The sequence below is a fragment of the Lycium ferocissimum genome, chromosome 7 (genome assembly GCF_029784015.1).
Source record: "Lycium ferocissimum isolate CSIRO_LF1 chromosome 7, AGI_CSIRO_Lferr_CH_V1, whole genome shotgun sequence".
Taxonomy (NCBI): domain Eukaryota; kingdom Viridiplantae; phylum Streptophyta; class Magnoliopsida; order Solanales; family Solanaceae; genus Lycium; species Lycium ferocissimum.
This window is the reverse complement of record NC_081348.1, coordinates 23,343,666-23,371,513: the sequence shown is the minus strand read 5'-3', so window position 1 is coordinate 23,371,513 and position 27,848 is coordinate 23,343,666. Positions and strand designations below refer to the sequence as shown.

General features: G+C 36.2%; 2 protein-coding genes across 6 annotated transcripts; one reads left to right on the top strand and one right to left on the bottom strand.

The window, feature by feature from the left end:
* Positions 1–955: 955 nt before the first annotated feature.
* On the top strand, positions 956–3,425 carry LOC132063889 (pentatricopeptide repeat-containing protein At2g46050, mitochondrial). Its single transcript, XM_059456630.1, has one exon. It carries the CDS (start codon positions 1,118–1,120, stop codon positions 2,954–2,956), a length of 1,839 nt encoding a protein of 612 aa, XP_059312613.1. The 5' UTR covers positions 956–1,117; the 3' UTR covers positions 2,957–3,425.
* LOC132063888 (uncharacterized) lies at positions 3,306–14,418 on the bottom strand. Of its 5 annotated transcripts, none has more exons than XM_059456623.1 (15): positions 13,982–14,412; positions 13,215–13,273; positions 12,869–12,971; positions 12,661–12,770; positions 12,456–12,524; positions 7,325–7,930; positions 7,151–7,207; positions 6,464–7,002; positions 6,321–6,385; positions 5,412–5,515; positions 5,211–5,315; positions 4,982–5,121; positions 4,746–4,874; positions 4,123–4,275; positions 3,306–4,027 (listed from the first exon to the last, which is right to left on the bottom strand). In XM_059456623.1, exons 1-15 carry the CDS (start codon positions 14,163–14,165, stop codon positions 3,874–3,876), a joined length of 2,577 nt encoding a protein of 858 aa, XP_059312606.1. In that variant the 5' UTR covers positions 14,166–14,412; the 3' UTR covers positions 3,306–3,873. The 5 variants fall into 5 exon arrangements, with proteins under 5 accessions (XP_059312606.1, XP_059312607.1, XP_059312608.1 ...); XM_059456624.1 differs by having other exon boundaries at positions 5,412–5,491; positions 13,982–14,411; XM_059456625.1 differs by lacking the exon at positions 7,151–7,207 and having other exon boundaries at positions 13,982–14,410.
* Positions 14,419–27,848: the final 13,430 nt, after the last annotated feature.

Below are 27,848 nucleotides of genomic sequence, written 5' to 3'. Positions count from 1 at the left end.
TATTGTATCAAGTTGCTTAAAAAGACAACCACTTTAAATTAATGGTGATGCATTGCGGCTGAGAAATTTTATTATAGCCATAATTAATGTTATATAATTATTAAGTAAAACACTCAAGGATATTAATTGAGTGGAACAGGCAATTGTTCCTTCTTCGGGGTGACCTTTCGGCAAAGTCACCAGCTTGTCTGTTCCCCATTCCTGCTGCCGTCCATTTTATATCTTGATATGATAATTCATAAAGAAAGACTCGAACTTTAATAGAGTGTGCTTGAACACATGACAAAATATATTCCTTAAAAGTATATATAAATTGAATTCATGTAGTAATAAAGATTTTTCATTAAGGAGATTATTGTCCAGTACACTTGTATGATAATCAAGTTTGCACGCGTAGAGCCAGAGCCATAATTTTCAATTTATGGGTTAATTTTATTTTTTGGATTTTGAGTGAATGATTGGTACATATTTGTTAAAAAAATAAAAAAATAAATAAAAATTACTTTGGGCCTAATTCAAGCCCAAAAACTAGTTCATGAGGTAAAATTGTCGAAAACAATATAAAAGAGATCAATTTTTGCTCATTCCGATGTGGGACTCAACGGTCAACATCCCCACACGCTGAACATCTAGAACATGGACAATATAAGATAGACCCCAACATCGGGAGATAACGAGTTGAGATGAGCCTACCTCTGCTACCATATTAAAGAAATGGATTTTGAGCTTAATTCAACCTCAAAAACTAAATTTCATGAAAGGGTAATATATAAAAACATCAAACATTTCCTCATTCCACTCCACTATAGTACTCAATAATATTAAGCTAATTATATTTTTTATAAATGCAGAGTTTGAGAAAAAATTAGTAGATTCTGTCGAATTCATAGCTACTGGTATAACTTCTTCCCTATGAATACAAGGAGCATATTAAAAACATAATTAAGTAAATAAAACCTTATTCATTGTAACGCTTAAGTTTTTAGATGAGATATCACCCCAGGGAGAATTTATATTGGTTAGTACAAAAATTGCTTAATGTTGATCTCTATTTCATTCCAAGATTGTATGCTCAGTCATTTCTCCGGTCACTAAGTGTGCCTGTTTTCTGCAATCCATGATTATCAAATGCCGCTATTTTCCAATTCCAAGGATTTACTTCAACTATCAGTTACTATTTCTAACTACCATTGTTGCAACCAATAGTTCCCCTTTAGCTTCAGTTCCTACTGTTGAGCTGACCCATACCAATGATTCATGTAAATCCCACACTTGCATTTCCAATGCCCTTAAAATTTCAGCCAAAATTGGCAATCTTGATGAAGGCAAACACATGCATGCAAATATAATTAAGTTGGGTATGACTAACGTGCTTTCCCTGGGAAACCAGCTCTTGCATGTTTATGTAAAATGCAAAGAGTTTGTTTATGCGTGCAACCTGTTCGATGAAATGGGCGTTAGAAATATTGTAACTTGGAACACGTTGATATGTGGTTTAAGGTATTCTACTGAGCGTTTTAAGACAAGTGATCATCTGGGGTTTTGTTATTTTAAGCGAATGTTGATGGAATCGGTGTCTCCTGATTGTATTACTTTCAGTGGGTTGCTCCGACTATGTCTGGAGCAAAATGATGGTGTTTGGTTGGTCAAGGAGTTGCATTGTGCAATCATGAAGCTGGGATATGATCAAAGTTGTTTTCTTGGTGCCACTCTTGTTGATTTGTATGGAAAGTTTGGGTTGGTTGGAGAGGCTAGGTGTGTTCTTGATGGGGTTTTAGCGAGTGATTTGGTGTTATGGAATGTTATGGTTTCTTGCTATGTATCAAATGGTTTGGGTGAAGATGCTTTCTGTTTATTCAATTTGATGAGATTGGAGGGGTTTAAGGGGGATGAGTTTACATTTGCTAGTCTACTTAATTCCTGTGCTAGTTTGGGGTTTTATGATTCAGGCAGGCAGATCCAAGGACTTGTCATTAAAGTTTGCCTTAACAAGGATGTGGTGGTTGAAAGTGCACTTGTTGATATGTATGCAAAGAATGAACATATAACCGACGCTCGTAAGGCTTTTGATGCGATGGCCTTCAGAAATGTGGTCTCTTGGACCACTATTATTGTAGGTTATGGACGTCGTGGAGATGGGGAGGAAGCTATTGAACTTCTAAAAAGGATGTTAAGAGAGGATTTTGTTCCCGATGAGCTCACTTTGGCTAGTGTCCTTAGTTCATGTGGTAACTTATCAATGGCCACGGAAACTGTACAAGTTCACAGTTATGCAGCAAAATGTGTATTCTCAAATTCTTTATCAATTGGAAATGCATTGATAAATGCATACTCAAAGTGTGGTAGTATTGTTCATGCTTACCAGTCCTTCAGCTCAATAAAAGCACCAGATCTTTTCTCATGGACATCAATGATTGGAGCTTATGCATCCCATGGCTTTTCAAAGGAAGCTATTCAACTTTTTGAGGAAATGTTGGTAAATGGTGTGAAGCCAGATAGTATTGTATTTCTAGAGGTTATCTCTGCGTGTAGCCATGGTGGTCTATTTAGTAAAGGGCTGCAGTACTTCAGTTTGATGACTAATTACTACAAAATTATGCCAAGCTCAGAACATTATGCCTGTCTCATAGATCTTTTTGGACGATTAGGCCTTCTAAATGAGGCTTATGAAATTCTAAACTCAATGCCAGTTGAATATCAACCAGATGCCCTGAAGGCTTTCATTGGTGCTTGTAAAATCCATGGAAATATGGAATTGGCAAAATGGGCTGCAGAAAAGATTTTTGTTATTGATCCAAATGATACTGCTACTTATTTCCTCATGTCAAACTTGTATGCCTCTGATAGTAATTGGCTTGATGCAGCCTTGATCTGGAAAATGGCAAAAGAGAGGTTGCATAACAAGTCGTCAGGCTGTAGCGTGGAAATTACTGGAGGAATCAACACATTAGCATGAAGCGACAAATCCTTCTCTGCTGTTGCAAACACTTGGGCTGTTTTTAGCATGGAAATGGGAGGAGAACAGGGAATGGATGTATAGGAAACAAAGATGCATTGAATATATGTAGCAGCAGCTTGCAAGATTGTGAATGGGAATTGTCTATACTGCTGGCTTCTTGTCTACAGAGACTTATTTGAGAAGGAAACTCAAGATTTTATCTGTAGCTTCATTAGGATCTGTATAGTAGAGAAGATTCAAACTTCCATTCCGAGAATGTATGTTTCCTCGCTCTTGCTTTTGATACTAAACTTTTCATGGTTCGTCCTTTTCATGTAACATCTGCTATAAGTGTAGAGAGCACATATGGACATGGTAAACCATATAATAAATACAAACAACTGAACAGTGACCTATGCAGCAGTACATATGGGACTCTATAAACAGGACTCCTCATTGGAACAGTTTTTTTTTTTTTTTTTTTTTTTTTTACAGACTTCACTAAAATATGAATTGTGTGGTCTCACTTGCATCTCCGCCACTATCATTGACTTGGACGGAGAAAGAACAAACCAAAGTTAGTACGCCTTGGACCTTTCTCTTGCACCGATCTTTTCTTCCCCTTTTCATCTTCCCTATTGTAAGTTATAACTTCCCAGATATACAAAATGGACCTTTCCTGCTTTTGGTCCTATAAACAATGTTACATACAACAAGACGCCAATGGTTTATCCCTAAACCAAAGGAAAACTTTAAAGAAAAACTATTTGAGAACGACTAACAAATCTTCTCCTTATCCACTTATCACCTGTCCAAGGGAGAGAAAGTGTCTTCTTCATCAAAAAGAAAGTGTCCTCTTGATGGTCCAGTTCATTGTACGTTCTCAGCATCAAGCAGCTCTATATGTTATGTGCTAAAGTAGATTCTAGTATGAACTATCTACCATCTCTTTCGTTACTACCGCTGAAAGAATTTTGCCGAGCCAACTCATAGTTCTCTGGTCGAGGTGGTACGTTCTCACAGTTTACAGCTGCTGCTTTTGAACAGAGAAAAAGAAATGAAGAAGTATATATCGAGACATGCCACACGCTGCAGAGATGACACGTGAAACATCTCAGATAAAGACCGCAGAAGTATAGAGTCAGAAAGACATAGAAGGAGAAATGTTTTATAGTTCTTCAGACCTGTGCCATATCCAGTAATTTTGACTTGTTTCTAATCTCCAGCTGATAGCAGCCATTGCTAATGCAGTGAATCCCGCAAGTAGAAAGCCCCATCGAAAGCGCTTTAGAAGTGACCGAATGAAATTATGAATCCATGCTTTTACAGTTTCCCATCTGCATTCAGAGTCATGCTTAGCTGAAATAGTAGAGATTAAAACAAAATCTCAAAAAGCAATCCTCATATTTTATTGCTAGAATCCCTGCTGCTGCCTTTTCTCCCCTTCCTTCACAAGTGAAATTGCAGTTAATGCTTATGGAAGAGAAAAATGCATCATATGCTCGAGTATGGCATGAGTTCTCAGAGAAGTTCATAAGCTCAGTCTCAATATTCTATATGGAGTTGGTGACAAAATTAGCTGAAAAGCAGTTAAAAATGAAACCTGTGGTAATCTGATTTCCAATTTAAAACATGTTACCACCAGTAACTGGAAAGAGACCTTTGAACGTAATCCAATAAAGATCATACGTTTTGCAAAACCAGAACTTTCCTATAAGAGCATGATCATATATGAAAAATGAAATATCATCTTTCAGCTTTATCTAAATAGCAGGTCTAAATTTTTTGGAACAAGAAATCCACCTACCTGTTGAGCATGTTCAAACAAAGTTCTGTGGAAAAGGAAATCCACCTACGATGAGTAAAGAATTCAATGAAGAACCCAATTAACAGACCCAAGCTCCCAATAGCCACGACAAGAATAATGTTCGAGGACCTGTAAAATGCTCGACCAGGTTAAAGCTGATCCACACCGTTCAATGACTAGAAATACCCATCCAAACTTCTTTTTTTGATGAAGACAAAGCCCCATCTGAACTTTACCTCGTTGGTCCACTTTCAGCCATGAGGGCTGTCAGGATTGCAACAACAGTGTGAATCGTCCTCTTTGAAACTTCATCAATAGCAGCCAAGTACACAAACGTACTAACAACAGCCATAAAAGATAGCCAGAAATCCATGAACTGACGCCAGTCAACAAAAAAGGAAACCATTAGATTCCTTAGCCACCAGATGCAAAAATGCAATATATCAAAATCCTTAAGGGTGATACCTGTAAGACATGAAAGGTCAATGGACACCAAGTGCCAACATCACATGCATGGTAAAGGCCACTTGAGATACCACTTGATGTGTAAAGAACCCATTCAGCAAATGCCTGCAGAAGAAAGGAGAGTTTTACCTTTCAAATAGAAAAACGAAGAATCAGAAGAAACTAATTGCCTTAGGATGTTGTTGGATTAGTTAATATCACCTTATGACGGAGAGCCCAGTAAGCAGGGAGCAAAGCTGCAGCATTGGATGCAATAAGGGAAATTGATTGCCACATGTGCCCTACACGAGTTTTCAGCACGTGTCCTTTAAAAGACCCATTGCATAATTAATTGGATACTAATGAGAAATTACTGAGTTAATATTCTAGCAAGGACGTAAACAACAAATAGTAATCAAGAGTGTACTAGCAATAGCAAAGAGCATGTTGATACACATACTGCAATTTTTATGTTTTATTTTTATTGATGAAACACACGCTGCAATTGCAAATGGTTTAAACTGCTATCATGATAAGAACATGCTATCAGCATTCAAAACACACAATAATGACTGGCTGAATCCAATAGTTGCCTCCTCTAGCTGTTTACTGTGCAATAATTTCCACCCATCCCTACTTCTTAAGGGTGCAGGGAATAATTATTAGGCTAGGATTATTATAATTCTTTCTCCAGTTTTCAGATGAAAGGCAGCCTGGAGAGAAGGGTCAATTTGTACAACTTTTGCTGATTTTGGACATTGATTCACTGATGTATAAGTATTATTAAGTACACTTAAAGATTTTTGAATGCTTACATCCTTAATCAAAGAGAAAGTTGACACTGCAAATACAATTGTCATATAAAATGAAGCATATTGAGTACAAATGTTCCTCCTCAGATTATCATACATTGAATCAACTGACGGGTTTACTCGAGATAGTACCTATTGTGCAAACAGTAACTGGTTACTCTGATCTAAAACGGCTAGTTCTAGCCTCTAGGTTCAATTTTAAGTGCTTGTTAGGACTTTCAAAAATACAAAAAACCGACAGAGGATGTAGCAACACTTCTCTTAAATTGGCCAAAGACACTCACATAAGTCCCAAAGTCACAAAAATACAAGGGTTTACCTGAAGAAGAAACCAGTTCAATACTGCAGTCAAAGCCTCCATTGCGTCGACCACAAGCACAGAAACTGAAAAGACAGATTTGATTGCATGAGAACATGAATTGAAACCAATAGCTTAATCTTCAGAAGTCATTGTATACGAACCTGTAGAATGTGAGACCACTTGCATCCAACACGGACTGGCATGTCCCATGCGAAGAGCATTTTTCTGGGCATCTCTCTAGCGAGAGAGACATGATAGTTTCGGTCGTCGAGCTATGCCTGTTTGAAATTGGGTGCCTTAACCCAAAACTCCACATTCCTCCTCTAGCATATATGATATAAAAGCTAACGAACTTATCACTTGCATCATATATCTTAAAGAACATGGAACCATTGCTGTTGCTTGTGCTATTTGCATAGAAGTAATCCCAGTTACTAAGAGATGGAAATCCACCATATCTGGCATATATTTCCCCACTTATCTTTGCTTCTGATTTAAGGCGGACATGGATATTTCCGCCAGCAGCACCATCAGGTATGTCCAGAAGGAAAAAGGTCCAAGTATAATCCCTCATATCCCCATCGGAAGAATTACTCAGAAGAGGTCCCAAAGGGAAATTAGCAGAGTCTGAGGACACTTCTCCACTGATAGGTAGATAATAGGATTCAAAAGCGACAGATGGGTTTTTCCTAAGAAACGTCTGCAGAGAACATTACAAGGTTGTCAATGGACAGTCCTGCTACTATTTCAAGAATTCGGAAAAAAAAAAAACATGAAAGGATTGATAAACTAATCAGGTCAGCTTTGACGCGTGCAATTTGCATTGGAAGAGAAAATGTGAGTTGTACATCTAGCGTATCACTTTCTTTTATTAAGCAGGAAATTGAGTTATCCAAATCCACAACCTACATGACACCACGACCATACATAATGTTCAATATTAATGTGCAAGTAAACAAGTATAAGAAAGTAATGAGAAGTTTTGAGAAAGATTGAAGCAGCCAAACTCATTAACAGTCCACCTGAAGTGTGTATTTCGCTGTTGTACAGTTCAATCCAGCCTTATCCGCAGGACACTGAAGTACTAGCCATTCCAATGAATAGCATATTGTAGTGTTCATTTCTTGGATTACGGCCATACTTTCTGACAGGTTTGCTGGCTGAATTCTAATATACCAACGACCAAGTTTAGGTAAAGGGACGACCAACGGGGATCTGTTTATATCAGCAGAATAATCATACAGTTGTGGCAGCGGTATAGCCCCATGCCGAACATAGCACATCAAGGAAATTCCGGTGCTGCTGATGGTTCCATTAGAACGCTGCGACTGAGTGGAAGTGATATTTAATCCTGTGATTGTTAGCTCCTCAGCAATACTCACTACATCCAATGAGTAGACTTTTGACCCAGCAACGTCAAGACAGCTCTTCTCGCTACCTCCACAGGGAGTCATATTAGCTGCAGTTTTATAGGATTGACTACCTATTCCACTTTCAGAAGATATATAGGTGTCCAAACATGAGAGTAAACTAATTGTTTGGTTGCAAAATCTGCCCAACATAGCTGAATTTGTACACCCTTCCACAGTTATATTACCACTGAACAAGTATGAATGCCCTCGATTAATCTGCAAATAGAAATCAGTCAACAGAAATTAGCTAGCTAAGATACCGTTGAAAGGATGGTATTCGGACTACAAAAGAATGATATTTCTTTCATAGAGGTAAGCTTGGCTCCTAGGGTAGGGGGAGAGAGATTAGATTCTTAGAGTCTCCAGGTTTTATGGATAGAATAGTATTTCTTTCATTATTATGACAAAATCACAATAATCTTCAGCATGCAAGTAAACAATATAGTGGAACTTAAGACACAACTGCTACCTTTTGGAGGAAACAATTTTCAGTATGTATCAAATCCCTCCTCACCAACAACCAGTCCAAAAGGGAAGAGCACAGTCTCCTCTCTCAGGAGGAAAACTTCCTTACCAATGTATTTTCACATCTCAGAACTTTGCAGATTGCTTAGCCATTCTTAACCTAGCGGCTGTGGCTCCTTTAGCAAAATAAAATACAATGTTCACACCAATCAACCATTTCCATATTTTTTCCACTAAGAAATCTTTTTCACTAGTTTCATAAAATGCACGTCAACCTCAAAAGAGCAGGTGCAAGCCATTTCCCCCTGTTTCTCTAAGGTTCAGTAGCAGCGAGGGCTGGTGCCTGGCGGAAGTCAAAGACACTATTTTTGAGCTACTGAAAGAGATCATGTGAATTGTTAGAAAAGGAATAGGAATAGGATTTGTATATAGTATCCTACATGGAAAAGGATTAGGGTGTAGTGTTTATAAGTAGGGCTCAATGTAACAATGTAGATACACAATTCAATCATAATATTTTCTCTCATAATTTCTCACAGGGTATCAGAGCATTAGTGAGGAAATATCCGCTATGCAATATTCCAGCGAAGTTCCGAAAGAGGAAAAAAAAAAAATCACCACCGCGCATAATTTTTCCGGTGGCTGTTAGCATCACAATTTCTATCCAGTGGTGTTGTGCAAATTCCGACACCACAACAGCGTAGATCTGGTTCAGGCGAGGAAAACCCACAAAAACACTCTGGCAGACTCGCCGTCACGCGCCGGAAAATCCTACTTTCTCCGGCGACGCATCTGCTCCACTCGCCAGGCATGTTCGACCTTTTCCGGCGAGCTCCGGAAGTAGATCTTCCTTCCCTGGGACCGCCCAAGGATTCCAAGCCTATCCCTCCATTATTTTCCAGATTCCGATTGCTGGAACCCTAATCTGGCGCAGCAGGTCATCCTTCCGGCAGATCTGCATTTTTCCGGCGGTGTTTCACACTGTTTCAGATCTGTTTCTTTACTGCAGACCTCGGCTGAATCTGTTACAGCAACTATTTTTATTTTCAGATCCCCTTTTGAATTTTCCGGCGAGTTTTCCGGCGACTGTCCTTTCAGATTTTAGATTCCAGGCCACTTTTCAAGTCAGATTTCGCTATGTCTCTCGGATTTTATATATTTAACTCTAAAAACATGGGAGTTAGAAATTCAAGATTCAAGTCCTATGATTAATTCAGAATACTTAATGAGGAGATCAAAAAATCGAACATCACAGTCCATGCAGAATTGACAAAGAAGAGGTCGTTTTGGAAGATTTCGACCTAACTGTAGTTACTGTAATAGGTTTGGACACACTCGTGAAGTATGCTATTCTCTGCATGGTCGACCACCCAAGAATGCTCATGTTGCTCAGACTGCCACCACAGGTAATCAACGGGTTTATTTATCCAAAGAAGAATACAATGAGTACCTTCAATATCGAGCAAGTAAGCAGACCTCTCCACAAGTAGCCTCAGTCATACATTCTAATACCGTTGGATCATGGGTTGTAGACTCCAGCGCTTCTAATCATATTTCTGGTGATAAATCGCTTTTGTCGAATATTGATTATTCACAGTCTCTTCCTCCAATTACTTTAGCCAATGGGATCCAAACAAAACCAAAAAGGATTGGACAAGCTAATCCCCTAGCTTCTGTCACTCTAAACTCAGTTCTTTATGTCCCTAGTTGTCCTTTTAATCTTGCATTTGTCAGTCGTCTGACACGTGCCCTAAATTGCGCCATAATATTTCTTGATGATTATTTTGTTACGCAGAGCCGCAATACGGGACAGGTGATTGGTGCAGGATATGAATCACAAGGCCTCTACTATCTAACACTTACCTCTCCTAATTCCTCCACAGCATGCTCCGTTACAGATCCTCCAGACTTGATCCATAAATGATTGGGACATCCGAGTCTGTTCAAGCTACAACAGATAGTGCCTAGTTTGTCTGGTCTGTCCAAATTAGATTGTGAGTCGTGTCAACTTGGGAAACACACTCGCACTACCTTTTCACGTAGTGCTGAGAGTCGTGCAGAGTCTATTTTTTCAATAGTTCATTCTGATATTTGGGGTCCTAGTAGAGTCAGTTCACCTTTAGGATTTCGTTATTTTGTTAGTTTCATTGACGATTTTTCCAGATGTACTTGGCTATTCTTAATGAAAGATCGTTCTGAGTTATTCTCTATATTCAAGAGTTTTTGTGCTGAAATACAAAATCAATTTGGTGTTTCTATTCGTACTTTTCGTAGTGATAATGCCTTAGAATACAAATCCTCCCAGTTTCAGCAGTTTATGACTCACCAAGGAATTATTCATCAAACATTTTGTCCCTACGCCCCTCCGCAGAATGGGGTAGCAAAAGGAAGTTTATATGGAGCAACCACCTGGGTTTGTTGCTCAGGGGGAATCTAATCTGGTGTGTCGATTACGTCGGGCACTTTATGGTCTGAAACAATCTCCTCAAGCCTGGTTTGGTAAATTCTGCACAGTAATTCAGGAATTTGGCATGACTCGCAGTGAAGCAAAAAATTATGTGCTTCATCGACATTCTGCTCCAGATTTGAGTATTTATTTGGTTGTTTATGTTGACGATATCGTTATCACTGGCAATGATCAAGATGGTATCACTAATTTAAAGCAACATCTCTTTCAGCATTTCCACACTAAGATCTTTGCAGACTTAAGCATTTTCTAGGTATTGAGGTTGCCCAATCCACATCAACTATTGTTATTTTGTAACGCAAGTATGCCTTAGACATTCTTGAGGAGACAGGAATGACGGAATGTAGGCCCATTGACACTCCTATGGATCTGAATGCTAAGCTTCTGCCAGGACAGGGGGAGCCACTCAGTGATCCTGGAAGATATAGGCAGCTGGTTGGTAATTTAAATTATCTCACAGTGACTAGACCTGACATTTCGTTTCCAATGAGTGTTGTAAGTCAGTTTATGGATTCTCCCTGTGATAGTCATTAGGATGCAGTTGTCCGCATTCTGCGACATATTAAGTCAGCTCCAGGTAAAGGACTGATTTTCGAAGATCGAGGCCATGAAAATTTACTATTTTCCGATTTGTTCTTTCGTCGATTGGGCCTTAAAACAAAATGAAAAATCGGAAAAATAATTCATTCCCCTTTCTAAGAGGAGTAGGACCTTTGGTCGATATATATATATTACGCTGATTATGCAGGATCACCCTCTAATAGACGTTCTACATCTAGATATTGTGTGTTAATAGGAGGTAATTTGATGTCCTGGAAGAGTAAGAAACAGAGTGTCGTTGCTCGATCTAGTGCTGAATCAGAATATCGAGCAATGGTTGTAGCAACTTGTGAGCTAGTTTGGATTAAGCTGCTCAGAGAACTAGAATTTGGAAAAATCAGTCAAATTCAACTTGCGTGTGATAACAAAGTGGCCCTTCGTATCGCATCAAATCCGGTATTTCATGAGAGGACTAAGCACATTGAGACTGACTGTCACTTTGTCTGGGAAAAGATACTCTACGGAGATATTGTTACTAAATTTGTGAAGTCGAGTGATCAGCTTGCGGATATTTTCACCAAGTCACTCAGTCGTCCTCGTATTAGATACATCTGTAACAAGCTCGGTACATATGACTTGTATGCACCAGCTTGAGGGGGAGTGTTAGAATAGGAATAGGAATAGGAATAGGAATAGGATTTGTATTTAGTATCCTACATGGAAAAGGATTAGGTATAGTGTCTATAAATAGGGCTCAATGTAATAATGTAGATACACAATTCAATAATAATATTTTTCTCTCATAATTTCTCATATGAATGTTTAAGACATCCTCCATTTTATCTCCGCTCCTCTCCCCTCCCCTCTTTGTAACCCCAAACAAGATCAATCATGTTAGCTCTGCTCTTTCACTTCACACCATCCTATAGGTTCAAGCCAAACAACAGGACGGAGTAGTAGACGTTTCCTCTTTTACTTCCCTTCAGGCAAAGTAGAAAAAGACTAAATGTAATGATAATTCGATTATTATCTCTCTTGTAAATAGGAAAGAAAATCAAGTTTAATTTTTTTACTAATACTTTACTACCGCAGGGTATTAATTGATCGCATAGAGATGTCCAGAAAGAAATTTCAGATATATCAGAAGATTATTTAAACAAATAAATGACACCTATCTGATCATATGTTGAAAACTCAAATAGAAATGTCCATAAGAAGAGCAAAAGGTATTGGCTAAAACGTGGAACATAAATAAGTTAGAGCAAGTACCATTTTTGATTGTGTCCTTGTAGGTCCGATGCCATTAAATAGCCCAAAATACCATATTCCTGGACGAATCTGTGAAAAACTTATTTCAAACCCAAGTAAACATGCCGAAGACCACCACTGAAAAGAATTCTATACCTCAAATGGGGAAGCAAGTATACTACAAAGAAGAAACTAGGCCCCATATATTAGAAAGTTAAGAATAAACCTGCTCATTTGTCAACGTCAAGAATATACTTTTCTGCATGGGATAGCACTTCTCAATAATTTGAAGATCTTGTGATCCTCCAAAGGAACTATTGGAGATATGGTCTATCACTACAGAGAAAAACTAATATTATTAGTTTGTCGTGACATCCTGCTATGAAGTAATCACGGCCACATGATTTGGTCAGTTAAGACAATGATTTCTGTACCTAGACTTGTATGAGTAGTGTTATTAACATCTGGAAGGGGTGGACTTCCTTCTCGGAAGCAGATCATCGGTAAAGTAGTTACTTTTCCAATTCTTTTCAGGTCCTGCTTGCAGTTAGATTCAGGAATTAAAGAATGTAAAAGGATAATTATTGGGACTAAAAGCACTGTATGGTCAGCAGGAAAAATTCTTAAAAAATTCTTAAACACCAATATCAATGAAGTAAAAGGGGAAATTCTAGTGGATAAAGGAGCAACTCGCATTATCATATTGAAGCATCACCAAAAAGAGTTCGTAAAGTTATAAGCAGAACATTTCAATGACGAAAGTTTTGGTTGTGCACTTACAATGCCAACATTGGATTCCAAAGCAATAGTCACTGAAGAGAACCACGGTGGTAAGTCCACTGCAGAAAGGCATGGAGACCAAAACCAGTAAACCATTAACCAAACGAGAAAGAAAACCCTACTGTCAACTGTTTGAAGTTACAACACAGTATACATTGCATTTAACACTTCCCACACAAATATCCGTGATGCAATCAAACCTTAAATAAGTGATTTATCAAAATGTAATCATCAAATAAGGAAATCCAGATACGAAAGATTAAAAAAACGGAGAAACTAAACAATAAAATAGCACTAATCTGCCTCTAAAAAACAACAGTCCTTAAATATTCGTATAGATGTAAATACTGATATTCTCTTCACAAACACAACCAAGATATCTAGAATGTTAATAATTAAACATTACAAAGCACTGAAGGCAGAGAACAAGCAAAATTCAGAACTTCTGAATAACAAAGTGAGTAGCTCGTGACGAAGGAAAATACTATTAACAAGAATAAACAAACATAACCAGTAAGCAGAATCAGAATAAACAATCACATATTCACATCAAATCAACTGATACCTCAGTGAAAAGTACTATCCATATACCATCCATCAATCAGTTAAAACAATTTTCTCCAAAATGAAACTTCAAATTCACATACCATAATCCCTACCCTGCCCTGTCAATCCCACCCCCACCCCAAACAAAACATAAAAAACACAACCCCTTTGAGGAAGAGAAGGAAAAAAACAAACTTTCATCAACTGATGAAATAAATTACCACTAATGTACCGCCATTCATAAGGTTTGAGCACAGTTGTTGCATATGTGAAGCTAGAAAGAGTGACACTGTTGGGCGTACCATCCAAACCACACAAAACCCGACAAGAACTAAAACAAGTAACTGCAAACACGACAAATACGAGAAAAAGATTCGAACAAGAATGACCCAGAATCAAAAACATTTTTGTTTCCCCTTTCGAAGCTGATTCTTCAGTACAGAATGAGTATGTTTTATTGCATCATTCTACTCTGTACCTATAAATATAGGTTAGAAAGAAAAAACATTCCAAATTCTATAATGGAGTTCAGTGAATCAGATTTTTGGGTATATATAATACATTGTAGAAAAATATTAAATTAGATTGTCAAAAAATATACATATATATTAAATTAGCGTTTGGTGAAATGTTTTGCGTATTTTCTTGGATTTGTGGTTGACCTGTGTTTTTATTGAAGTTGGACTAAAAATAATACTTCTTACTCCGTTTCAGTTTCAATTTATGTGAACCTATTTCCTTATTAATTTATACCAAAATAAATGATCCTTTTTCTAATTTGAAAACAAATTCACTTTATGAAATAATTTATAGTCACACAAATATTTAAAACTTATTTTAAACCATAAATTTTAAAAGTCTTCACTCTTTTTTAAATATTATGTTCAGTCAAATGAGTTCACATAAATTGAAACAGAGGTAGTACTTACGTCAAAAAAAAAAAAAAAAAAACAGTTTCCTTAGCGAGAAGGGTGTGAGTGAGTTCACGCGCCCTGGTGGAGGTGGATGAGTCATAGGAAGTTGTAATTAACACGCTAGTAGGATAAGATGATGTGACAAAGTTGAAGAAGAGAAGTAATCACAATTAAGAAGGCATGGAAAATGAAGTTAGTTATTGGATTTCTTATTTTCTACTTAGGGTTTGGCCATAGATTTGGATCAGGTTTTAAAAAATTTATCTTCAAATATTTGTTTGATCATAGATTGTGGATCAAATTTTGAAAATTTGTCTTTAAAAATTTTCAAGTTTCAAAAACTGGTCCAGGCGAGTTTTTGGGTTTTTGGGACTTTCATTCACAAAACTTCAAATTTTTTTCAAGTAAAAATCATGTTCAAACACAACTACAAATTCCAAAAATCACAACTTCAAAAACTCAAATTTTCAAGTTTCAACTTCAAAATCTATGATCAAACGGGATTATAGATAATAACATCAATTTGTGTTATATTTTGTACGTAATTTACTAGGAAAGTTTTTCTTTTTATGTACTATATTTTGTTTTAGTTTACTAAATCCCTAATATGAACACAAGATATTTATATTACAAAATTATACGTTGAAAAAGAACAAGTTCGAGGAAAACAAGTTTCAAGCTCTAATAAACTAGAAACTTATATAGCAGGCGTTTGGCCATAGAAATCAAATATTTTTTATTTTATTTGAAATTTTTTAAGTTGGAATTTTTTTTTATTATAGTTTTTGCAAGGAATATCTGATTGTTTGAATGTATTGAAAATGAAAAAAGTTAAAACGGAATATACAACTGTTGAAAAAATAATATAATATCTCAAAAAAAAAATATTCATCTTTGAATAATATTCAATTGCTGTTTTATTACATTTTAATGTTGAAAGTTTCAATTCATTTGACCCTATTTACTACCTTTCTATTGAAACCTTCGACCTCTTTATTTCAGTCATTATCATTCTTAAATGAGCCTTTATCATTCTAATAATGCCCAACCATTGTTCTTTGTTAATGGTAGTAACATTTCAGCCATGACAACTCTTTTTGATGTTTGGTTTCCCACCTATTTATACTAGTTGCCCTTTTCTTTTTGAGTTGAGATGAAGTAGATATCTTATTACATAATCTTTCTACCATATCATAGTGTGCTGGGTTTACTTTATGTTAATCTTTGTTAGATTTTGGCTTCTAGTTTTATACTAGAAGAGCTTGTTGAATCATGAGGGATACAACCATACCAAGTGAAATATCCTTAAGGACAGTGTCCCTCAAGCTATGAGATTGTTCAAGAATTTCATACAAGTGTTCGTGATCAAGTATTTTCCGTAAGATTTTCGACAATCTTAAGGATATTTCGTACTCTAATCTTACGAAGAATCTAGTTGATGATGTCCAAATCACTGTTCTAATTGGCCATCCAAAGGTATAGAGGTTTTTCACTCATTTTCGATTCTTCACAGAAGTTAAAGGTACGTTTCGATTACATTTTTCGAAAATCTTGAGAAGCCCGAGATGATGAATTTAATTTTTTTTCAATTATAAACTAGTTTGAGTGTATGGATTTTTGTATCACCATATGTGGTTGTTGATCCTTTGAACATGAAAGAGTGAAAAATTTACTAACTATGATTTATTCTTGTTTAATTGTTTTGGGTTTGTGATGAATTTGTGTTGCTGTAATATTATTTGAGGTAGCTCCTAAATAATGTCCAAGTCGTTTGAGAATTTGTGGATAATTTATATTTGAGGTGGTAAGATGAGTGTAGATAAAATAATATACATCTACAGTGATGATTTTTGAAAAGTTGGCTTGGAGTTAATGTGTCTCTTAATGGATTAATGACTTGTTTGAATTTGATGTTTAAGTTGTGTTCTTTGCACATTACTGAGTTTTTGGTAAATTTAGTTTAGGCTTAAAAATTATCTTGCTTGATTACTTGGACGAAGAAATGTGGAATTATGATAGATTTATTTTCCTACGAATGTTAGATATTTATGTGAAGTTAAATCCCTAGTTGGGCTATTTAACAGCTAGAAAAATTTTACTTTGATCTTTGAATATGGCACTAATGGAATTTTTTTATGAGAATGACGCTTGATTCAACTTCATGTTGTCAAACGATATGGCATTGATCCGATTATGCTAAATTAATAAACAAGTTTTTTATGGAAATACTTATTATTTTGTGTGGGGAAATTTACGCCATCACTTTTTAAATGTAGAGAAAGATTCAAAGAATGATAATCCTGCTAAGCAAAAATATATTTGACGAAGCGGATGATATAACTGTTTTGATCATTTTTCAAGTGAATCTTGTGACTAATGTGAGACATTGAGTGTTAGACGATTTTGGTGCTACTAAGCATGTTTGTGATAACAAATTAATTTTGTGTTCTACACCCAAGTTGAAGAAGAATAATTTATATATGTTGGTGATTCAAGAACTAATCAAGTTCTTAAAATGAAAAAGTTCTTCTTAAAATAAATATTGAAAAATGCTAGTATTTGTACTTACTTTTCTCATTTCATGTGTATTATATAAACGATGCAATTTATACACGGTTTAGGAGATCTCTTGTTAAAATTTATTTATTTCTTATCCAACTCCTAATAAAGATATTACTTTCCTTTTAAAAAAATGTTGATGATGACATAGTATGAGCAACTTTATACAATTATTTTGGTGAAACTATATTATTAGCTTGTTATTTATAAGATTAGATATCTTATGAGAAATTTATAATACTTCTTATGAGTTATAAAACTATTATCTCCCTATCTTAAATTTTTTGAAAATGTGGGGGTTACATTCTCTTACTAGAGTTAAGGGGGGGCATGGTACGGTATATACCGATTACTATACTGAATCCGAAATTATTTATACCGTGGTTTTGGTATTATGGTATTTGGTATGCATTTTAAAAAAAATTGGTGTTCGGTACGGTATTCGGTATTTATAGAAAATATACCGAAATACCGAATACCATACCGAAGTATATAGTTACATATACAATTCATATATATTAGGATTAAAATACTAACAACTATAGAATCTAGTATTAGTACAAAATTAATTGTTTAGATGTTGAAATTTTGACTAACTAAACTTGATTGAAATGCCCTTTTTGTCTAATTGATTTACAAAGGAGATTGCTTGAGCTTTCTTTTGAATATTTTTACATGTGTAAGGTGTTAGCACGATATTATTGAGACATTTCTTAAATAGCTGAAGTCATAATTCTCTATTATATGAATATATATAAGTCGAAATCGAACAAATTATGGTTGCCGATTTACCGTACCGTAAAATACCGAAACCGAACTTCAAAATACCGAATTAATTTGGTACGATAATGGTATAGTATTTTTAAAGATTGAAAACCGAAATTACCATACTGAAGTTTCTAATACCATACCCCTGACTAGAGTTATGTCGAGAGAATTTTTCAAAAAGAGATAAATTTTATTTGGTCTTGTTATTCATCGGAAACAACCGCCCTACCTTTCAAGGTGGGGGTTAGAGAATTTTTCAAAAACCCACATGGTGGGATTATACTGGGCTTGTTGTTGTTGTTGGTCTTGTTATTCATAATGTTTTTGGAAAAGTTTTGGAAAGAAGCTGTTGATGATGAGATCAATTCTAATTTTGAAAATTAATTATTTAAGAGGTACCATGAATCAGGGTATTAAATGGATTTTTCGTTGTATTAGAGAGATACAGTGATGATACCTGAATTTTTTATTCAAATGAGACAAAGTCCACTAGAAATTATGTGTTCACCTTTGTGGGGATGTAATAATATGAAAATCAGCCAAGTAGCTCACAACGAAATATGAGTTTGTGGTTTGGAGTTGGTTGATAATGAGACTAAGATACTTCTTTGTGAGTATTGAGGTTAAGATGAAATCAACGTGCCTATATATTATAGTTGCCAAGCAGCGTTAGCTTTAGTGAATAAATAAATTTTCTATAGCAATAAAACATATCCGTTTGAGACATAAAGTGATAAAACAGCGTTGTTGTGAGATTGTTACATCTTGGAAATTTCGTGACGTTTGCCTTATGAGTGAACCAATGCAGGCCTAAAGTGGAAATGAAGCCCTCATAAGGTTAGGAAGGGTATTTGATAATGTCAAGTGTATATCTTAAAGTTTCGAAGTTATATGAAGCGGTGGAAGTAAGTTTATTGGAGAAATTGGAGTTGGAGTCATGTTTGGGAAGATTATGTAGCATTTGATGTTATGCATTGCTTAGCATTACCTTGAGGGGAAGCTATAGGGCCTCTTAGATGGTTAATGAAGTTTTATACAAGTGCCAAGAAGGTTCATAAGGATTGGAGGTCAAACGAATCGAAAAGAACGCGATTTCGCGAAATCGGAGATGTTGGGGCAAAGATGCGGTCGCATATTGAGTATGCTGGGCTGCATACTGGCTGCAAACTCCCCATTTTGGTCGAGCTTACTGCCCAACATCACCCCCAAGTGGTGGTGGAGGGAGTATGCTAGGCCGCATACTCACCGCAAATTGGAGGGGGTGCGATTTTTGCCACCTTTTTAAATCTCCAAAGACCTCATTTCCATTCCAACTTCCCACACTTATTTCCCCACACTTCTAGAGGCTTCTTAATAGTTCTTGAAGGTTCCCTATCACTCCACACCTTTCCATAGCATCAAGAGAGAAGATCAACATCAAAACCCAAAGAGAATCCATGGAAGGTAGTTGTTCTTGTTTCTCTTCAAAGTTGTGATAAGCTTGGCCTTGAAAGGAGTTGGGGAAGGTGAAGTTCTTATATAGTAAGGTATGATCTTCCTACTATTTACATGATTGAGTTGATATAAAGGTTTAGTAACTCTTGGAAAGGAAAAGAATTAAAGTGGAGAAGTCATAAATGTTGAAGTGAAGAAGATGACTATGAGATGAACTTAAAAAAGGGATTTTGGATAAATTTGAGATTTGTATGGAATGTAACTTCTTGAATATGATATTTTTAACGTTATTACTGTTGTTTGGGAGTTGATTTGTAATTTGGTGGAAATTGACAAAATAGGGGAAATGCTGCCCAAATTTCGTTAGCTCGTTAATTGTACTAGTTTGAACTTAAGAGTGTCTTTGAGACTTAACCTTAGTGTGAATCCTCTTGAATGTAGATTTTGCAGAATTTGGAGGAGATCGTTAAGTAATTAAGAAGACGTAAAGGTATGTAAGGCTAACCCTTCTTTCTAAAAGCATGATTTCCTCGTCATGATCCCATCTATGATGTTCATAAGGTCCTACTTCCTAGAGAATGTTAGAAGCTCATGACTATCAAGATCCTTAAGATATTATTGATAAAAGATCTTCATAGTGATGATGATGATGATGATGACTATAGTAATTCCAAAATAGAAATTGGGGCCTTACCGACTCAATGTCGCCCCGATAGAGTTATAATGTTTCTTGTGGATATTCATGTATGTCATATGTGTAATAGCTATTTTATGATACCGAGCTTATATAGCCGGGTATGATATCTATTGCGCGCATACCTCTGTAGTTAGGTACGGATATTACCGAGCCTTATTATGGTCGGGTACGGATAATACCGAGTCTATTTGGCCGGGTACGGTATTATATAGATATGTATATGGATATATGGGATGTTTCCTTTAGAGAAAGGTTAAGTAAGCATGACAAATGTCTCAATAGGTATGAATGGTTCTTTTATCTAATGTTATTCTTCATGCTCTACCATGTTACTATTCATACCTTACATACTCAGTACATTGTTTTGTCGACGCCCTTTTTTATTTGTGGACATTGTGTTCACGCCTGCAGGTAGACAGGGAGACAGACTTGACCCTTAGGCTGCTTCCTCAGAGATTGCTTAGAAGAGCTCCATTTGATCTGGAGTTGCAATAGTTGGTATTATTCTTTTGGTGTACATATATATATGGGCATGACGGGGTCCTGTCTCGTCTTTATGGTTTTGTGTACTCTCCGTAGGGCTCGTAGACAGTTGTGTATAGCTAGATATCTCTCAGCCTCGTCGGCTCATATTTTGTATATCATTTTGATAGCCTTGTCGGCTTATGTATATTTGGGCATAGTTGATGATGTTTATATAAAGGTGCCTACATCTGATGAAATTTATATCATTTAGTTCAGGGTAATTATGAGATAGCCATGTGGCTCACCTAGATGTGATTATGAAAATATATTTAGAGGTACTTGGTAGGCTAGTTCCGAGTGCCCGACATGGCCCTCCGGTTGGGTCGTGACAGAGATGAAATTATTTCATGAGTTATGTGATGTTTGAGGTGAATTTGGCCGATTCATAGGACTAAAAGAAACATCGAGGGGAATAAGACTTTTGTTAATTGAGAAGATTAACAATGATGGTAACCCAACCTTGTGATTGGAGATCCCATGAATTTGGTTCATATGGGTAATAACAAGTCATTAGTTGATCAAAAGAGCACTATTAAATTATGTCCCTTCCTATGGTGTGTGAATATAGTGCAATACTGCAAGGCAAAGTGAGGTTGAGCTATAAACTCTTAATCCATTACCATATCCTTTATAGGTGATGTATTGCTTTGCAGAATACACTTAGTGGGTTGACCTATATGAGTGTGGAGCTGTGCCGCTCCTACGAAATTGTGACGGATTTCTAGAGCACTCATGAATACCAAGACGCGCATGGCCTCTTAGAGCAAAACCGCGATAAAGACAAAGATTGTGCGAGTTAATGTGATAAAATAAGACATTGGTCTTACAAAAGAATTCTTGGTTCATAGAAGTTTGAACTTCACTAGTTTTTCTGTAAGTTTAATCTTGTTTCATCTAGGTCTGGTTCATAGTTTACGAGACACCAGATTCGACGCATGATACTCATATGTGAAACCTACCAAAACTTCTTCATTCTATTCCTTATTATTCTTTTTGAGATAGTGGGGGATTGTTGAAAAAATAATTATATCTCAAAAAGAAAATATTCATCTTTGAATAATATTCAATAGCTCTTTTATTACATTTTAATGTTGAAAGTTTCAATTCATTTGACCCTATTTACTACCATTCTATTGAAACCTTCAACCTCTTTATTACAACCATTATGATTCTTAAAAGAGCCTTTTTCATTCTAATAATGCCCAACGATTATTCTTTGTTAATGGTAGTAACATTTCAGCCATGACAACTCTTTTCGATGTTTGGTTTCCCACCTATATATATTGGTTGTCCTTTTCCTTTTGAGTTGAGATCAAGTAGAGATCTTATTACATAATCTTTCTATCATATCATAGTGTGTTGGGTTTACTTTATGTTAATCTTCGATAGATTCTGGTTCCTAGTTTTGTAATAAAAGAGTTAGTTGAATCCTGGGGGATACACCCATACCGGGTGAAATATCCTTAAGGACAGTATGTTAATTGACATGCCTCAAGCTATGAGATTGTTCAAGAATTTTATACAAGTTTTCGTGATCAAGTATTTTCCGTAAGATTTTCAACAACAACTAGTTACATTTGGAATTTCACGGCGAAATGCTGATTTTCAAATAAATTGCAAATATTTGACGGAAAAAAGTGAATAATTCTCATTGCCAAAATGGGTCCATAGTACATATAGTTGCAACTTCTGCAACAGCCAATGGAGCATGTTCTTGTGTTTGTAAATTTGGTAAAGTTTTATCTTTTTGTTTTGTGACCTTTTCTCTTTCCAAATTTACTCTTTTTGTAATAATAGGTGCAAATATTTGTGTGAACGTTCGTTTATATATGCTGAATTGAAAACACCATATACAATCGTACTCATTGAGGAAATTACATGAACTCATGCTTCGTTCTTTACTCACTTCCCTAATTTGTGGTAAATCAAAAGGATGACACTATATATTTTCAAATAACTTGAAAACAAAATGTAGTTTGGACCATTAAAAGAATGCATAAGAGTTAAAATTGATTTAGTAAATAATTCTCTTATATACAAGTGATTGAGCTCTACCCCATGAACTAGCAAAAGAACTCTATAAACACATAAAAGTGATCATGATTCTGCAATTGTATGAGAGTATTAAACGAAATTATGATATGAATTAACATACTAGTGATAGCACAAAAAGTAGAATTGAAATTTATCTAGCGGTGGACTCAAGTCATCTCCTCCATGCTCCAAGGTGATTATAGAGAGGTTAAAGCTCATAAAACTAATATTGTTTTGATATTACATGTTAATTCATGTAGCTTTCATAACTTAAATCGTGCTTTATGTTCAACAAAAAATATGTATGTCTCTCGAATTTTATTTAATGGTAAGAGCACGGCACAATCTTTGAATCAGATGCACGTTAAGAATTGAAGCCCTATAAAAACCTAATGCCTGCTCAGGCCATTGTTAACTGTGAACTTTAACCTTTGAATGTTTTTGGGATTCGAGAATGTAATTCGGTGCTTTTAAAAAAATCTTTAACTCTAGACTTAAAACATGATATACTTATGTTGTAGGATCATAGAAAAATGTGTATTTGTACTTTGAGGGAGCATCCATTATTTTGTTGCTCTAGTAATTATCAATATAGTATTAGATGACTGCACATGTTATATTATAAATTTTGGTGTAGCCAAGGTAATCTCGTTTTGAGCTTGCATTGTATTTGAATATGGAAATGTCGCTTTGGATATAGTCGGTAAGAAGTTAAATTTCATTTCTAGCTTTAGCAAGTATATATCTGCCCGCACATGTTAAGCTCCGCCGAAAGGAAAAAATTATTTGTCAAATTTCATTAGAAAGATAAAGGAGCTAAATCGGACAAGTGGATTATGAGTTAGAATTGCCACAAGAGTTAGCTGTTGTACACCCAGTGTTTCATGTGTCTATGTTGAAGAAATTCCTAGGAGACCCATCTCTTGTAATTTCCACGGAGATTATAGGGGTTAAAGATAGCTTGTCTTACGAAGAGATTCCAGTGGCTATTCTTGATCGTCAAATCCGCAATTTGAGAACTAAAGAGATTGCTTTAGTGAAAGTACTTTGGAAAAATCAGAAAGTTGAAGAGGCTACGTGGGAGGCCGAAGAGGACATGAAGTCCGAATATCCCTATCTCTTTGGAGAGCAAGCAGAAAATGTTGAAGGTAACTAATCTTTTCATTCAGATCCTTATAGTATAATCTCCATGTTTTTCAGTATCCAGTCAGCTCAGTATTCAGTCAGTTCAATAAACATTCAGTTCAGTAATCATGTATTCATTTAGTTCAGTAGGCATATGTTCACGTCAGTTCAGTGATCACGTGCCTTAGCCACTCAGTTTCATGTATATGAGTTACAGAGTAAATTCTGCCAAGCTTCCGTAGAGTCTCAGAATTAGTCATGATTATAATCAAGACCATCATTCTAGGATGAATGATCCTAAGATGGAGATAATGTTATTCCCCCGTATCTTAGAACTAAGGTTAGACTCGTATCATTAGGGTTTTAGTGGGAAAAGTGAAGGTTTGAACGTTTTGCAAAAATGGTTGATAGGCCTAATTCGGGTAGCTGTAACTCCTTGATTAGTTAGGAATTTTGGAAAGTACCCTTAATGAAAGTTGTAGTACGTAGAAATACCTTTCTAATGATATAAGGAACAGGCCAATCAGAGACCGGAGCAATGATATGTGATCATCTCAAGATGGCTAATAGTAAGGCGTTTAAAATTCGATAGGATCGGCTAAGTTTTCGATACGTCTGTCTTTCATCCCAATTCCATGAAAATATGTTGATAATTTGAGAAAACTTAAAACATGAAAGTTGTAGCCCTTAAAACTTAAAACATGAAAGTTATAGCCCTTTGAAATACCTTTCCAACAATATATTGTAGAGCCCAAACAAAGCTCCGTACAAGAAGTTATGCCTATTTTACCGAACACTGTACAGAACCGACACAGGCAGGCATGAGGGCTCGTGCGATGGCCCCGCGTCATGGGTTGAAAGCACAAAAACACCCTCTCTAATCAGGAACCTGCAGAGGCTCCCGTGTTGGATGTGCGACGCAGGCCCAATGCAGATGGGTCTGGTTTTGGGTCAAAACCTCATATTTTCGCGTTTTTCTTATATACAAGCTTGGGGTGTATTTCCCTAACACCCTAATCACAAAAAAATCATCCTATGTCAAGAGAACAAGTCTCAAGAACCCTCCAAGGTAAGTTTTATCATGATTCTAAGTTGAATTCAAGTCTCTAATCCCTTTTTAATTTGAGTAAACCCTTCTAATCAATAGAGTTGTGATTGGAACATTGTTGTCAGACGTGAAAACTCTAGAACTCAAATTCAAGAGGATTGAACTTCAAAAAGGTAATGCTCTTCTTTCTCATCATTCATAGGAGTGAATTGATGAGTTCTTGGGAGAATATTAAATGAGTTTAGTGAAGAGAATTATACGAACTATAGTAGGTTTATCGATTGTTGACTTGAGATTGTTGTAATCATATGGGTGATGGAGAATGATGTTAATTACACCTAATTGAGATTGTAGAATCACCTAGAAGTAATAGAATGGGAATTGGGTGAAGGAAACGCCATTAAAGAAGGTTGTGGAGCTTTATGCCCACCAAGTGTTTGATAAAATGCTTAGGTGACCAAAGCATGGATATTATTGCTAATATAGAATCCCTTTGACTTGTGTTGCTATGGATTAAAGTTGAAAGGGTTAACGAACATTGTATTAAGCTCAAAGGCCGGAATTAAGGTATGTGAGGCTAACTCTCTATGTTTGGAAATGTTAATGATTCTCCCTGCTTCACGTTCTTTTACAACGTTACTAATAGCCTCATAAATATAGTTAAGCTTAGTTCCTTGAATAGTTGTAGAACTTCTATTCTCTAGTTTTATAATTCATTCATGACTTTCATTTCGAATGTTGTGAGCTCAGTACGTAATCAATATAGACTTGTGTTTGATACCCATGAGTCTCAGTCTAGAATATTCATCATGTTTATAAATAGTCAAAGCTTCGGTTCTTATAATTAGTTCATGAATACATGTCTGAGTGACTTATTGCCCAGTATGTCAGTATTATATCTTTCATCATGATTCTCAGTTATTTTATGTAAATTGTTTAATGATGAACACCTATGTTATTGGGCCTAAGGCCGCAGTTATGTATACATATACTTGGGCCCGAGGCCGTAGTTTGTGCACATATATATTGGGCCTGAGGCTGCAGATTATTTACTCGGATAAACAGGTGGTCCCTCATTCAGAATAGGGAATATTCATATCTTTACTTTCTTATTTTAGTTTAGTTATTAGTTATCGGTTATCAGTTCAGTTTCAGTTTCAGTATTTACAGTTTTTTTTTAGTTCCTTTATAGACTAGTGCAGTCAAAATGTGCTAACATCCCTTTTGCCCGGGACTTGCATCTCGCGATGCAGGTAACGATTTACAGGTTGACGATTCTTCTTGCAAGGACCTTCTTGTATCAGCTATTTGGTGAGCCCCAATACCCTCTGGGCGTTATCACACTTTCTAGTCTTTTCAGTATTTCTAATCAGTCAAGTATGCCAGGGGCCTTGTCCCGGTAAAAAGTCAGAGGCCTCAAGACTATAGTTGCAGTCAGTCAAATGTTTAGTAGGCTTTTATGTTAGCATTGTCGGATACGTATTTAGACTTTCGGGCTTATTCAATATTTCTGCATTTATGATATTTCAGACAGACTCTTAGTAAATAAACATGTGTTAGTATTATTTCCATATTTAGTATGTTTGGATGTCACATGTTGTTTCAGCCAGTCAGTTGCTTTGCTCGGTCATATGCAGTCAGGCACCGAGTGCTGTGTTACGCTCAGGCCTCGGTTCGGGGCGTGACAGAAGAATAATGAGATTAGGCCTAAATCGTGTTGTATAATTATGATGATATCATGCATGGCATACATTCTCATTTTACATGTATATTGATATCGAATTATGACTTAGTACTGATGATGATACATGAGAAAATGAAGCACTTTAGTGACACAAGACTTAGTTGTGAGGTGTACTTGTTATATTTGGAAGTAAAGGGTGTCATAGACTCTTTATGTTGATCGAGATGGTTTGTATGATTCATTCCATGGTTGAGCTGATTTATCTAAGTCCTGATATGGCTTATGGCATTATGACTCGTACTTTCATTGGCATTTGATTTCATTGATTTATCATGCTTACTTTTGAGTTGGTGTTTCATATTGAGGTTCTAGACTTGAATAATATTTTCAATACTCATCTTGCATACAATATATATATATATAAGACACATTTGACGGGGGTGAGGATGTGGCCTATATGTGAACTCGTGATCCGAGGTCTATTCCGGAGCGAGTGGACTCGTGATCCAAGGTATATTCAGGAGCAAGGGGTACATGGACTTCGCGGATCCCCCCTCATGCGTCATGACTATTGAACGAACAATGCCTTTAGCATGTGTGTATAGGTTTAAGGTATTTGACCAGTACATTGCATTGCATTTTATTCTACATCATCATATGGCTCTTCACGTATAATTTGGTAGGATCTGTTCGTATCATTGTGGTGGCATAGGTTGGATTATGGACTGGGTCAGATTACGGAGTAGTGACTATGCCTAGGTTCAGAACTTAGTTTTGTGATTATCGTTTGAGATTATACTAAGTTTTGTGATTATCGTTTGAGATTATTGAGACTCGATAGACTTGTGGTTTAGAAGTTCCATCTTAGGTTGTGATTCGGTTATGGGATATTTTGTGACCTTGGTTTGGGTATTATGTGCCTATCTGCTTATCTTATTGATTTTATGCTTATATGCGTGAACTAATCTTAGTCGGCCTATGATGCTTACTCAGTATCTATTGTTTGTACTGATGTTACCCTTGTTGTACTCTTCTTTTGAGTGCAGAGTCTGTTACAAGTTCTATTTCTGATCCTCAATAGTGTTTCCCGAGACGGTGTTGTTGGAGACGTAGGGTGAGCTACTTTCAGATCTGTAGCCTGAGTTTCCATTCTTCGTATATTTGTCATCTATTTGCAGACAGTATTCATTTTGATGTTATGATCCTTGTATGGCAACATTCAGAAAGTTCTTGTTGTATATTCAGACCTATGTGTTTATTAGTAGCTCTTGTGCTGACTTAGACCAGATGCCTTGAGTAG

Bases quoted from the DNA above. Each gene is read 5' to 3' on its own strand.
- LOC132063889 (XM_059456630.1), top strand. From the start codon at position 1,118: ATGATTATCAAATGCCGCTATTTTCCAATTCCAAGGATTTACTTCAAC.
- LOC132063888 (XM_059456623.1), bottom strand. From the start codon at position 14,165: ATGTTTTTGATTCTGGGTCATTCTTGTTCGAATCTTTTTCTCGTATTT. The intron at 4,276-4,745 runs GTAGGTGGATTT...CTCTGAATGCAG, and splicing joins TGTTTGAACATGCTCAACAG to ATGGGAAACTGTAAAAGCAT. The intron at 4,028-4,122 runs GTCTGAAGAACT...TCATCTCTGCAG, and splicing joins AATTACTGGATATGGCACAG to CGTGTGGCATGTCTCGATAT.